The sequence below is a fragment of the Stomoxys calcitrans genome, chromosome 2 (genome assembly GCF_963082655.1).
Source record: "Stomoxys calcitrans chromosome 2, idStoCalc2.1, whole genome shotgun sequence".
In the NCBI taxonomy this organism is placed as follows: Eukaryota; Metazoa; Arthropoda; class Insecta; order Diptera; family Muscidae; genus Stomoxys; species Stomoxys calcitrans.
In genome coordinates this window covers 155,107,153-155,119,800 of record NC_081553.1, presented here as the reverse complement: position 1 = coordinate 155,119,800, position 12,648 = coordinate 155,107,153, and the positions used below count along the sequence as shown (strand labels likewise).

General features: G+C 40.9%; 1 protein-coding gene and 1 long non-coding RNA gene across 4 annotated transcripts in view; one reads left to right on the top strand and one right to left on the bottom strand.

Annotated features, from left to right (window-relative positions):
- The window catches only part of LOC106088359 (tyrosine kinase receptor Cad96Ca), a 168,928-nt gene that overhangs the window by 27,253 nt on the left and 129,027 nt on the right, over nt 1–12,648 (top strand). For all 3 annotated transcript variants that reach the window (XM_013253836.2, XM_013253837.2, XM_013253838.2), the window contains exon 5: nt 3,940–4,153. In XM_013253836.2, the coding sequence (XP_013109290.1) occupies nt 3,940–4,153 (214 nt within the window). The remainder of the gene's footprint in view (nt 1–3,939; nt 4,154–12,648) is intronic.
- On the bottom strand, nt 3,955–11,047 carry LOC106088361 (uncharacterized). Its single transcript, XR_001221426.2, has 3 exons — nt 10,742–11,047; nt 4,199–4,463; nt 3,955–4,130 (listed from the first exon to the last, which is right to left on the bottom strand). It is a non-coding gene; the product is annotated as an uncharacterized LOC106088361 (long non-coding RNA).

Below are 12,648 nucleotides of genomic sequence, written 5' to 3'. Positions count from 1 at the left end.
CGGTTTGGCTGACTGCGGTGCAGTTTCCGATTCTAGGCGTGTACTCTTTGGGACAGCGTGTGCATCGAATTCCCGTGCCCAATTGAAGAAGTCTCCCTCTCTAACAGTGAGAGTAGCCCCAAGCCTCTTAATCAACCTGAGAGCGTTGGTTAGCAGGGGAAGGCTGATGGCCTAGGCAAATAATAGGCATGCGAAGATAGAATAGGTTCGGTCTTGTCCTTAAGACTCAAACCAGGGAGGGGTCTTCGTTAAAAGCTCCTGCTGACCGGTCATCTGTCGGCCAGCGGAGCCTGGAGCAGCCGCCTCACCTGTCGGGGTTTCAGTAGCAGACAACATGCAACGGCCTCATACCACCACCGCAGCTGTTTGGTCTTTGGAGTCCATTTCAAGCCTACTCCCGGGCTCTAGATCTGCCGCTCCACTGGATACAGACATAGATCAACCGCCTAACCACCACAATCGTAGCTATCCTTGATATCCTTTTCCTAATAATGACCTATTACTTGCAAGAAAAAAATTCTTTTGGAGCGAAATAACAAAACATCCACTCCACTCAACGGTTCAAACAAGAAATTAAACATTATTACATACAAATAAATCCATTTCATTCAGGGAAGCCGAATTAAGTGGTTTTTACTAAAAACAGATTCCGAAAATTAGTTTCGTTTATTTGGATACTGTGAGATTACATATATACTACGAGATGAATAAGTAAAACCGGTTTAGGTCGGTAGGGCATTCGTGGTAAAGTATATAATTGGGTGATTTTTTAAGAGCTATAGGAAATTTTTTCAAAAGAATACACAAAAAATTCACCATTCACAGTTACGTTACATTCGCATCATCTTTGAAGAAGTACGGTCCAATGATTCCACCAGTTCATAAACCGCACCAAACTGTGACTTTTTCTGAATGTATTGCAATTTTTGTGGCTGATCTTCACTCCAAACAAAATCGACAACTCTGCTTATTTACGTAGCCATTGAGCCAAAAATTCAAAAAATTCGTCCCTCAAGGGAGAAGCGCGCGATAAACTTTCTTAACACGCATCTTCTTACATATAACAATCAATTTATGTTTGTTTGTGTGTTCCTTATAGACTCAGAAACGGCTAAACCGATTTTCTTGAAATTTTTACAGATGATGCACAATGATCCCGTGATGAAAATAGGGTACTAAATTTTTTGATATCTGAAGGGGGGCGGAACCTCCCCCTTATCCTAATTTTCAGAAACGCCAGATCTCGGGGATGGGTGGCGCGATTTAAGCGAAATTTTGTGTGCTCTCATATAGTATCCTAAAATTAAAAATTTGGTATCCAAATTTCGGATGCGGTACCTAGGGGACCGCCCTATCCTAAAACCTACCTACAAATGAAAGGTATTTAGGATAAGAAAACGTATCTGATATCCAATTGTCGGACCAAGTGTTAGGGGGACCACGCCAACCCCCAAAACACCCCTAAATCGGACATATTTGCCGATCATAGCAAAATAGGAATTATTTGCTGACAATTGCAATATAAGGCTGAAATAAGAGGGTTTTTATAGTAGAACACGAATCCGATATATATTTTCAAGCCCAACTCACTGAGTGGCCGCCCATCCCCCAAAACACCCCCTAAGCCGGTCATGTTTGCCGACTATGGAAATATGGGGCTCAAATTGCAGGTATTTGGGAGTAGACCACGTATCTGATATCAACAATAGGGACCAACTGTCTAGGGGACGTCCACCATAACAACCTCCAAATAGGACGTATTTGCTCACCAAAGCATTTTGGGTCTTAAAGAGAGTGGAACTAAATATTTATGGTTTTTAGAGCCAATACCCCAAACCGGACATATTTGCTGACTTTTGCAATAAGGAGTTCAAATAAGAGTAGAAAACGAATTTGATATCAAATTTTGGGGCCAATATCAATAAGGGATTCAAATAAATAATATATAGATATATGAGAATAGAGCACGTTGCTGATATATTTTCCGGGCTTGTGGATTTTCCAATCCCCAAAAACACCTCTAAATCGGGCATATTTACCGACCATATCAATGTGGAGTTTAAATGAAAGGTATTGGTGGGTAGAGCAAGAATTGATACCCACAGCCGAAACCAATTTTCTGGGATCTACCCCTTTCCCAAAATACCCCACAAACAGCCATGTTTTACTGACCATCGCAATATGAGGCTCAAATAAAGGTATTTGGGAGTAGAATACGAATTTGATATCCAAATTTAGGACCATGTATTTAGGGCATCACCCTTTTCCAAAAATACCCCCAAAAGGGTAAACATTTTTCGACCTTGCCAATCTGTGGCTTAAATGAAAGGTATTTGAGATAAGAAAACGAATTTGATAACATATTTTGGGGCCATGTGTTTGGGGGACACCTCATCGTGTAAACTCCCCTAAACCATTGGCAATATGGGGTTTAAATAAATGGTATCTAAAAGAAATGGTATCATATGCGATTCAGATAAAGGCACTTATTGTATATTGTTAAACTGTTAGTCAAGCGATATACTATTTTCGTAGCATGGTATTTCACTAAAAGCTCTTTAAATGTCGAACATAAATATTCCAAGGAAACTTTTGTTCCATATAAAGTAAAAGAAGGCGCAGCGAAGTGGGCCCGGTCCAGCTAGTTTTGATAATAAAATTCAATAATTTGCAAGCATTGTTCGTTATTAAGACGAATCATGGTTAAATTATAGACCAAACTAAAGATTATTGACAGTGAAACAAGCTCGAAACGATCGCGAGCTGTTAAAACCAGTGTTACCAAAAAGATAATAGCTAAAAATAATCCTTTTAAAGACTAGATAACCCGGACCCGCTCCGCTGCGCCTTCTTTTACTTCATGCACAACAAAATTATCCTTTGAATATTTATTTCCGATAAGAGGGTGTTTAGAAGTGTTTTCGGAATGAGTTGGTCCCCTCAAAAAAAAAAAGCAATTATTTAAGCCTCATATTGCCATTGAAGTATCGAAGGAGTAAAACTAGCCGCTTGAAATTTTGCACAAATACTTCTTATAAGTGTAGGTCAGATGGGATTGTAAATGGGCCATATGGGTCCATGTTTTGATATAGCTGCCATATAAGCCGATCTTGGGTCTTGACTTCTTGAGCCTCTAGAGGGCGCAATTCTTATCCGATTTGAATGAAACTTTGCATGACTTAATTTATTATGACTTTCAACAACTGTGCCAAATTAGGTTCAAATAGGTTCATAGCCTGATATAGCTGCCATATAAACCGATCTGGAATCTTGAATTCTTGAGCCTCTAGAGGTCGCAATTATTATCCGATTTGCCTGAACTTTTGTACGACGCATCCTCTCATGACCATCAACATACGTGTTTATTGTGGTCTGAATCGGTCCATAGCCTGATACAGCTCCCATATAAATCGATCTCTCTATTTTACTTCTTGAGCCCCCAAAGGGCGCAATTCTTATTCGAATTGGCTGACATTTTACACAGGTCTCCAACATATAATTTAATTGTGATCCGAACCGGACTATATCTTGATATCGCTCTAATAGCATAGCAAATCTTTCCTTATATTCTTTTTTGCCTAAGAAGAGATGCCGGGAAGAACTCGACAAATGCGATCCATAGTGGAGGGCATATAAGATTCGGCCCGGCCGCACTTAGCACGCTTTTACTTGTTGAGTCTATAAGCAACACACGAACAAACAAGCTCACAAAGGAGTTGATTTTGTTTATAAGAAGAACATTGACAAAAATCAAAATGAAATAAGTGAAGGTCTTAACAAAAGCTCACACGCATTTTTTTTTTTGGCTTTCGGATTATAACAACGGTTAATGTGGGAGGATAGTAGCTATCCTATATTTGAAATATAAATTATTATCTGTTTCGAACACAAAGCTTAACCTGTCTGTATTTCTATAATTTATTTGTAATTTCGTTTAAGGCAACGTCACAGCTTTCAACAAGTATGGGAAGTATTAGAGCCACTAGTTCTGGTAGCGCTGGTGTAGCAGGTGTTAACGCAGTTACCATTTCAAACAATCAAAAAAGTAAGATTGATCATTGGGAGTATCCCAGGCATCGATTGAAGTTCTTTAATATATTGGGCGAAGGTGCATTTGGCCAGGTGTGGCGCTGTGAGGCAATAGATATTAATGGTAAGTATCTTATTAAATTACAATATTTGTGCTTTTATCCCTTACCCGTGCATATTAATGGGCTGCACAAGACGAACTGAATGATACGTGATGTTTGTCGCAGCATGCTATTGTCCTATTAAGTCGTGCTTTTATAACTGCAAAACAAACACAGGCCACCACAGTTGTATATGACACTCACAGATGCATAGACAGGCGCCCAAGAGTGATTTGGCATGGAATAACAGACATGTATGTAGAGATCATCACAGGTAGATTAAATGTCTTGAAGCTCGAAATGTTGCCATTGGCTATTTCATACACAAGTTAGCTGTGCAAAGAAACGGTTGAATGGATGTGAGATTTAAGGAGAACATATTTTAAACATTTAATAAATGGTGGAGAATATAAATTGTATACAATTAGAACAATTTTTGAGAGTAAAATCTAAAAAGTCTTTCTTTGGGTTTTAAAGATGAAATATGGCAGTTTTAAGAGATGGAGTGTATTGCCAACGTTTTGCGATTCTCATTCAATAAGGAATATTTGCTTGAAAAATTAGTTTCACTCAAAGTATTTAAAAATGACTTGTAGTAAAAAGTTTGAGGTTCGATATATTTAAAAATATTCGATATTCATTCCAAAAAAGTTTACGTACATTTAGAAGCACATAAATATACTTTCAATACTAAAATAGTTTTACATGAGTTTTGTATTTCGTGGGTCCTCCTTTAGAGAAGGAGGAGGAGTATTTATAACATAATTTTGAAACGATTTCTAAATCCTTGAATATAATTTATGGAATCCATGCTGATATCGTGATAAGTTAGGTTAAAGTGGCAGTCTGCCATCAGACTCACTTAGACGTTTTCGTCCATTGTGATACCACAGGAACAGAAGAAGGAAGATGCCTTCTAGTCCCTGCCGTTGAACCATCCAGATCGCTTTAAAAAGCCCAATAACTTGCGAATGTTCACATCCGTTAAATTAGACAGGTTCTCAAAGAAATGAGAACCTCAAGTGGAACTCCTTCTAACTGCTTGTGCGGAACACACACAGAATGTATTCTATAGTCTTTTCTTTCTCGATGTCCCTTCAGCTTCTGCAAAAGTCGTTGCATGCAACCTTTAGTCAACATGTCAACATGTTTTCCGATTAGACAGTGACCTCTCATGACGGACACAATGACTGAGACATCTGTTCTAGCCAATGACACCAAAGCAGTAGACCTCTTCAAGTCTAGATGAGGCCACATGGTTTTGGAATGCTCACAGACCCCTCTTTGTGACCATCTATCATTCGTTGTTCTTCTGGACTGGTCCTAAAAACCTAGCTTACATGTCGCTAGAGGCATACCCACAGATTAAAGCATCCCAGAAATGTGTAAGGTAGTTCCTAGTCTCGCAAGCTCGGCCGCTTTAGAATTCTCTGGCATATCTCTGTGGCCCGATACCCAGAACAGGTGAATTTTGTACTGTTCAGCCATCTCGTTGAGAGATTTGCGACGGTCGTGGACGGTTTTTCTGCTCAGAAATACGTTCTTTAGGGCAGCTTAGCTGTCTGAGAAGATATTTATGTCAATCGTCGTAATGACATTATATCTTAGCCATTCCACCACTTCCATAATTGCAAGGATCTCCGCTTGATACACACCGCAGTGGTCGGGTAACCTTTTCCATATGACCAGTTCTAGAGTACACCCCAAAGCCCACCTGGTCGTCTAGTTTGGAACCATCCGTATAGAAGTCTATGTACCAGGGATATCGTAGTTCCAATCGGTTCTATCAGGAATAGTGGTACAGTAATTTTTATCAAAAAGCGGTTCAGGTAGGGTGTATTCCACACTGCCTGGAACATCGGACATTATATCAAGGATAACACAGTGTCCGTAGCCGCCACATGACCAATGAGAAAGCTCCCTTAACCTCACGGTAGTGGTCGCTGCAATTGAGGCAGCCACAATGTCCAGAGGCATGAGATGTAGCATTAAATTCAGTGCCTCGGATGGTGTCGTCCTCAGTGCGGATGTGATGCACAAACAAGCCATCTTTGCATCCGATTGAGTATTGAGCAGTAGGTGGACGTTTGAAGCACCGTCCACGAGATCACAACATCATATAGCATTATAGGTCTGACATCTGCAGTATATACCCAATGCATGACACGCGATATAAAATCCCAACTTTTGCTAATGGCTCTCTTGCAGATGTATATGGCAAGAGTGGCTTTCTTGCACTTTCCAAAATGTTAGATTTGAAGTTCAATTTCCTGTCCAGGGATCTTTGCCCTAAGATATGTTACTATCACCTCTCAAGAGTCTTTAGCATAAAGGATGACAGACTAATAGGACGAAAAACTTTCGCCTTCGTGTGATAGGGTTTTCCTGTTTTCAGAATGAAAATGACCTTTGTGTCCCTCCATCCTACAGGTATATATGACATTCTGATACAAAAATGTAAATTTTGTCCATGAACATTCCACTAAGGAACAGGGGCAAACTTCTCATATATCAATGAGTGCAGTCCGATTCATGATTAAGCTCAATGATAAGGGGCCTCCTTTTCATAGCCGAGTCCGAACGGCGTGCCGCAGAGCGACACCTCTTTGAAGAGACGTTTTACATGTCATAGTACCTCACAAATGTTGCCAGCATTAGGAGGGGAAACCACCGCTAAAATTTTTTTATGATGGTCTCGCGCCGGGATTCGAACCCTGGCGTTCAGCGTCATAGGCGGACATGCAAACCTATGCGCTACGGTGGCCTCCAAGCAGACTATACAAGCAGAGTATAGAAGCAGAGTATATTTCCCTAAGCCTGGGACCAGTCTATCAGACACAGCTTGTAATTCAACAGGTGATACATCATCAGGGCCTGGCGATTTAAAGGAGTCGAAACTTCTTATCGACCAAAGGATTTTCGGCTCAGACGCGATTTCCCTAATGGCCTCCGACGAATGCATATCAGCGACAACCTCTTCTGGCGCCACGTTGTCCATTGGAGAATTTCCCGGGAAATGTGTATCAACGAGTAGTTCTAGTGTTTCCTCACTAGACATTGTCTATACATTCTCTGACTTCTGGATATACCCCACCGTAATAGGTGTCGGGGACAGATTATTCTTTAGCCTAGAGGCCTTAGATGTCCACGGAGCAGCAGAATTCTACCCAGGATTTCTTCTGAGCTTTTCTAAGCTTGTCCTTATATTTTCTTAGCTCAGCTTTATAGATGACCCAATCGTGTGGACATCTTGTGGCTTTTGCTCTGTTGAAAAGTTTTTTTGCAGTCCTTCCTTAGACCAACCAGCTCTGGGGTCCACCATGGCGGTCGCTGTTTGCCCCTTGGCTTGGCATTAGGGCATGCTGACACAAGCGAGTCATTCAGAGACTTCGCGACCAGCTTGACCACTATGTCTATATTCTCCGTAGTTTCCACTTCCTTTTCTAGTATAGAAGAGATAGTGGTGCAGAATTTGTGCCAAAATTTATCCCAATCCGCCTTTCTTCTGTTTAGACGAGGGACCACTACTTCAGTATTTTCTCCAAATTTAAAACTAATATAACGATGACCAGAGAGGCTGTGGTCATCCAACACTTCCCAGTCGCAGTTTCTTCCACTTATATCTTCCGATGCAAAGGTAATACCTGGTACCTCCTGCCTGTTCCTGGTAACAAAGGTCGGTTTATCCCCTTTATTACAAATCGCCAGATTGCAACTTATAATATATTCAATAAGCAGCTCAACCCCTTCGTTGACATCCAACCTTCCTCATATCTGGTGATGTGCACTAGCATCACTCCCTACATTGAGGCTTTTCTTCTCTACAGAAGCAGCTTCAACCAGCGACTTGAGGTTTAAAGGCGGCATCTCTGTATCGTGTACCATATATAGGGAAGCCAGTCAGTAATGAGACTTGTTTATTTCAAGGCTGGCTTCTGCTTACGACGGAAGAAGAAAAACATTTAGACTACCCTTTGCAATAATATAGGCTCTGTGTCTCCCATTCCCCGTACCCTTGAGAAGTTTAAATCCCGGAAATCCTAGTCCACGAACCGTTCCTCCACACACCCATGGTTCCTGGATAAGAACGACGTTAAATCCCCCAGCCATCAGGAAGACCTTTAGTGCCGCCGAAGCCGCCTTTCAATGGTGGAGATTTATCTGTAGAAACCGGACCATTGTAAGGATTCAGAACTTCCACCACTGTTGTGTTAGCCTTGTCTTCTGACTCAACCAGGAATTCATCCTCACAAGATTCGTAAGAACTTGTCATGATGAGCTTCTGTACGCATCCAGGAGCAGGTGAGAAAGCTGTGGAACCACTCTTCCACAGGGCACTGGGCACTTGTGATGTGGACGATTTCTCCTTAGAACTTCACTAACTGCTGCTGTCGAAGTACTTTCTGAGTTACGTGCTTCCCCGCTGGCGCGCACTTTAACCCCAGTCCAACTTTGTGGCCCACCCACACAGGGCTTGTCGGGTCCCGTTTCGATGCCATCCACTCCTGTGTCTGCCAGACTTTAGCGATGTGGTCGATAGTTCCTCAGGCAAGTGTTCAGCAACAACTGCTAAGTCGTCTCCTAATTCCCCAACCCTACCGCTTCTATAGACCTTTAGTTTCAACTTGTTAAATCCTTAGGATACAACCCCTTCAGACTTGTTGAGGTCTGCGAGACAGCAGGAGTTTAGTACGAATACTGCATGTCCCCGGTCACCATCAGCCTCATCCAATCTTCCAGTCGGTGGTTGAAAGGTTGGGATTACATTCCCTTACTCATTGGTCGAGAAGGAATATATTCCTTCTTGATTAAATCAAGTGCTGCTCCTGGCCAGATCTCATCAGTATTTATTAGCGCACAACGATACATTTCAATTGAGCGTTGATCGCCGCAGCCAATTAGTCTGTGTCGGGCTCGATACCAGCCTGCATCGTCAAAAACTGGAGGAGACCCAGGAAATTCCGCAAGGACATCGGAGTATACTGATGACAGTCCCTTGACTAACTCACTCCAATTATTCCTAGGTATGCAGCCCTCTTCTTCTCCCTTGCCGACAACTGCCATCACCAAGCTGTCCCTAGCGACATTAGCAAAGGTTCTGGGACCCATCTAACTGTTGTTCGCCCTAGTTCTTTTAGGCATAGAATGCCCTCCAGGTGACCGTAGCCTTTTGGCTGACTGCGGTGCAATTTCCGAATCCGTGTAATCTTTAGGGTTGCCTGTGCAGTGAATTCCCGAGCCCAATTTAGGAAATCTCTCTCTATCAGTGAGAGTCTATCATTCGCACCAACCCTCTCAATAAACCTGAGAGCGATGCGTCTTCTATTATTCCAACCTCTTAAAGAGTGTATTGGTTTGCCGGGGAAGGCCAATGGCATAGGCAAATTATATGCATGTGAAGAAAGAATAGGTTCGCCGTTGTTCTTGAGACTCGAACCAGGTGTCTTCGTCAAAAGCCCCTGCTGACCAGTCATCTGTCGGCCAGCGGAGCCTGGAGCAGCCGCTTCACCAGTCTAGGTTTCAGTAATTCTAAGCCTACTCCCGGGCTCTAGATCTGCCGCTCAACTGGAAACAGACGCAGATCATCAATCGCCTAATGGATACCTCTATCGCAGCTATCCTTGAGTGACTTAAATATTTCTTTCAAAAATAATGACCTATTACGAGTTACGGAAAATTCTTGAGGAATGAAATAACAATTCATCCACTCCGTTCAACGGTTCAACAATGTTAATGATATCGTGATAACAGTGAAGAAACTTGACGAGACAGTGAGCCAGCAATGATATACTCAAGAATTTTGGGTATAGCGCTAAGCTTTGAGGAAGCTACAGAGGAATCTGTAGTTGGAGGTTTGTTGGTTTACATCTACTTTTAATCAGGGGTATAATGAAAAAAAATTGGACAGTACTTTAGAAGATTACTAGGAATAACATCTGTTAGGATCAGCTGTTGTAGCAAATGTTGTAATACAACATCAGCTGCTGTTAGTGGAAACAAGTAAAAGCGTGCTAAGTTGGGCCGCACCACCACCAGGCAAATCGGGTAATGATTGCGCCCTCTGGAGGCTCAAAAGTCAAATTGGGAGATTGGTTTACATGGCAGATGTATCAGGTTATCAAACAATTTAGACCATACTTGGAATAGAAGTTGGAAGTCATACCACAACGACATATGCAAAATTTTTGACAAGAATTGTGCCCTGTAGAAGCCCAAGAATTGTAATCGGAAGATCGATTTATATGGCGGCTACAGTTATGGACTGAATCAGATAAAAATTGCGCTCTCTAGAAGCTCAAGAGGTCTAATCGCAAGATCGGTTTATATGGCAGCTATATCAGGTTACGAACCAATTTAAACCATACTTAGCACAATTGTTGGAAGCGATACCAAAATTTAGCGTGCTTTCGACCGACGGACAGACATGGCTAGGTCGACTTAAAATCTCATGAGGATCGAGAGACGAGAATATATATACTTTATGGGGTCTTAGACGAATATAACTGCCGTATGTTGTCGTGAATATGTTTTGCCAATTAAGTCTGCAAATATATTGCTGATGGAAAACTTTTTATTTTATGAAGGATAAAGGTAAAAACATTTATATCTACCTGATAAGTTGGGTGAAGTACATCCTTTAGAGTAGAAAAGCTCTGATTCTTTGTAACAAAAATTTCAAAGGTTCAATGGCAAATAGTAAATCCAGCTTTTTATTATTTGCATTGAAAAATCGATTATTTGACATAAACTAGTGTTCAAAATAGTTTAAATAAATTTCTTCAACATGTTAATAAACGGTAATAAATAGTTTGTATCCGTTTTTCGATTCACTGAATATATTGTAAATTAAAGCTAAGTGTGCTTTGTATCACTCGGATGTTTATATATTCCTCCTGAATCCACATCCGAGATATAAAAAGCACTCTTAGCTTTAATCTACCATATATGATTTTTTAGCTCTTATCTTTTTGGCAACACTGGTTTAGACAGCTCACACACGTTTCATGTTTTGTTTCACTGGCAAACATCTTCAGTTTGGTCTATAATATAACCACGAATCGTCTTCCAGGCGAACAACTCTTGCAAATCATTGAATTTTATTATCAAAATGCGTGCTCTGTTAGGAAAGTTCACCGCGCTTATTTTTCATTTCATTCGAAGCTCATTTTTGGTACGTGAATAAGCAAAATAGCCGATTTTGGAGTGAGGATCAGCCAGAAGCATTGCCAAGCTACCAATGCATACAGAAAAAGTCACAGTTTGGTACGGTTTACGGCCTGGTGGCATCATTGGACCGTACTTCTTCAAAAAGGATGGGAATCACAACGTAGCTGTGAATGGTGAGCGCAACCCTGAGAGGAAATCCAACTTTTTTTGCCCAAAATGCAAGAGCATGACTTGCATGACATTTGGTTACAACACATGGTTACACACAGCCACATGCCACATAGCAGGGATAACAATGGATTTATTGAGAGGCGAGCTAGGTGAAAATTTTATTTCACTTTCGGGACCGGTCAATTGGCTACCTAGATCGTGCGATTTAAAGCCTTTAGACTATTTTTGTGGGGCTATGCTAAAGCTCATTGGAAGGGAACTTTCAAGTATTTATTCGTGACATACCGGCCGAATGTTGGAAAGAGTTTATTAAAAAATTGGACTAAGCGGATGGAATATTTTAAGCGCAGTCAAGGTCAACATTTGCATGTAATAATCTTCAAACATTAAATTATATGGACCGTATTATCGATTCTAAAAAGAGATTTTTTGCATTTTTCTGAATTTTATATGTTTTCCTTTGAAAAACTTTCCTATGGCTTCTAAAAACTCACCCTATTTTTTATACAATTTCTACAATCACGCCTAAAAACTTGATATTTATCACATAATATTTCAGTATCTATGAGAATGTTCACTTCTCCAGGTTTCATTGAAGATGATTATAAAGTATTCAAATCCAAACCATCAGTAAAAAACCAGATAACTTAGTATTTTATTACTTAGATTAGGCTAGGTTAACGTGGCAGTCTGCCATTAGACTCACGTAGACGTTTTCATCCATTGTGATGCCACAGGAGAAGGAAGATGCCTTCTAGTTACTACAATCGAACCATTCAGATCGCTTTAAAAAGCCCAACAACTTGCGAATGTTCACATTCCCTAAATCAGACAAGTTCTCAAAAAAAAAAATAAATAAATAAATGAGAACCTAAAGTGGAACTAAGTTCTGATTGCCAGTGAGGGACACACACACACGCTGTATATGTTCTATGGTCTCTTCTTCATCGACGTCTTCTTAGCTTATGCAAAAGTCGTTACTTACAACCTTCAGTTCAGTTTTCAGACAATGGCAGTCCGTCTAGAACAGGCCACATAATTTTGGAAAGCTCTCAGCCCTGGCTGTCTCAGAAAATATCTATCAGTTGGCGTTATGACATTATATCTTAGCCATTCCACCATTTCGTGTAGAAGTCTATGTAACTTTTACTATTAGGGTTATTGTTGTTCTAACAGGTTC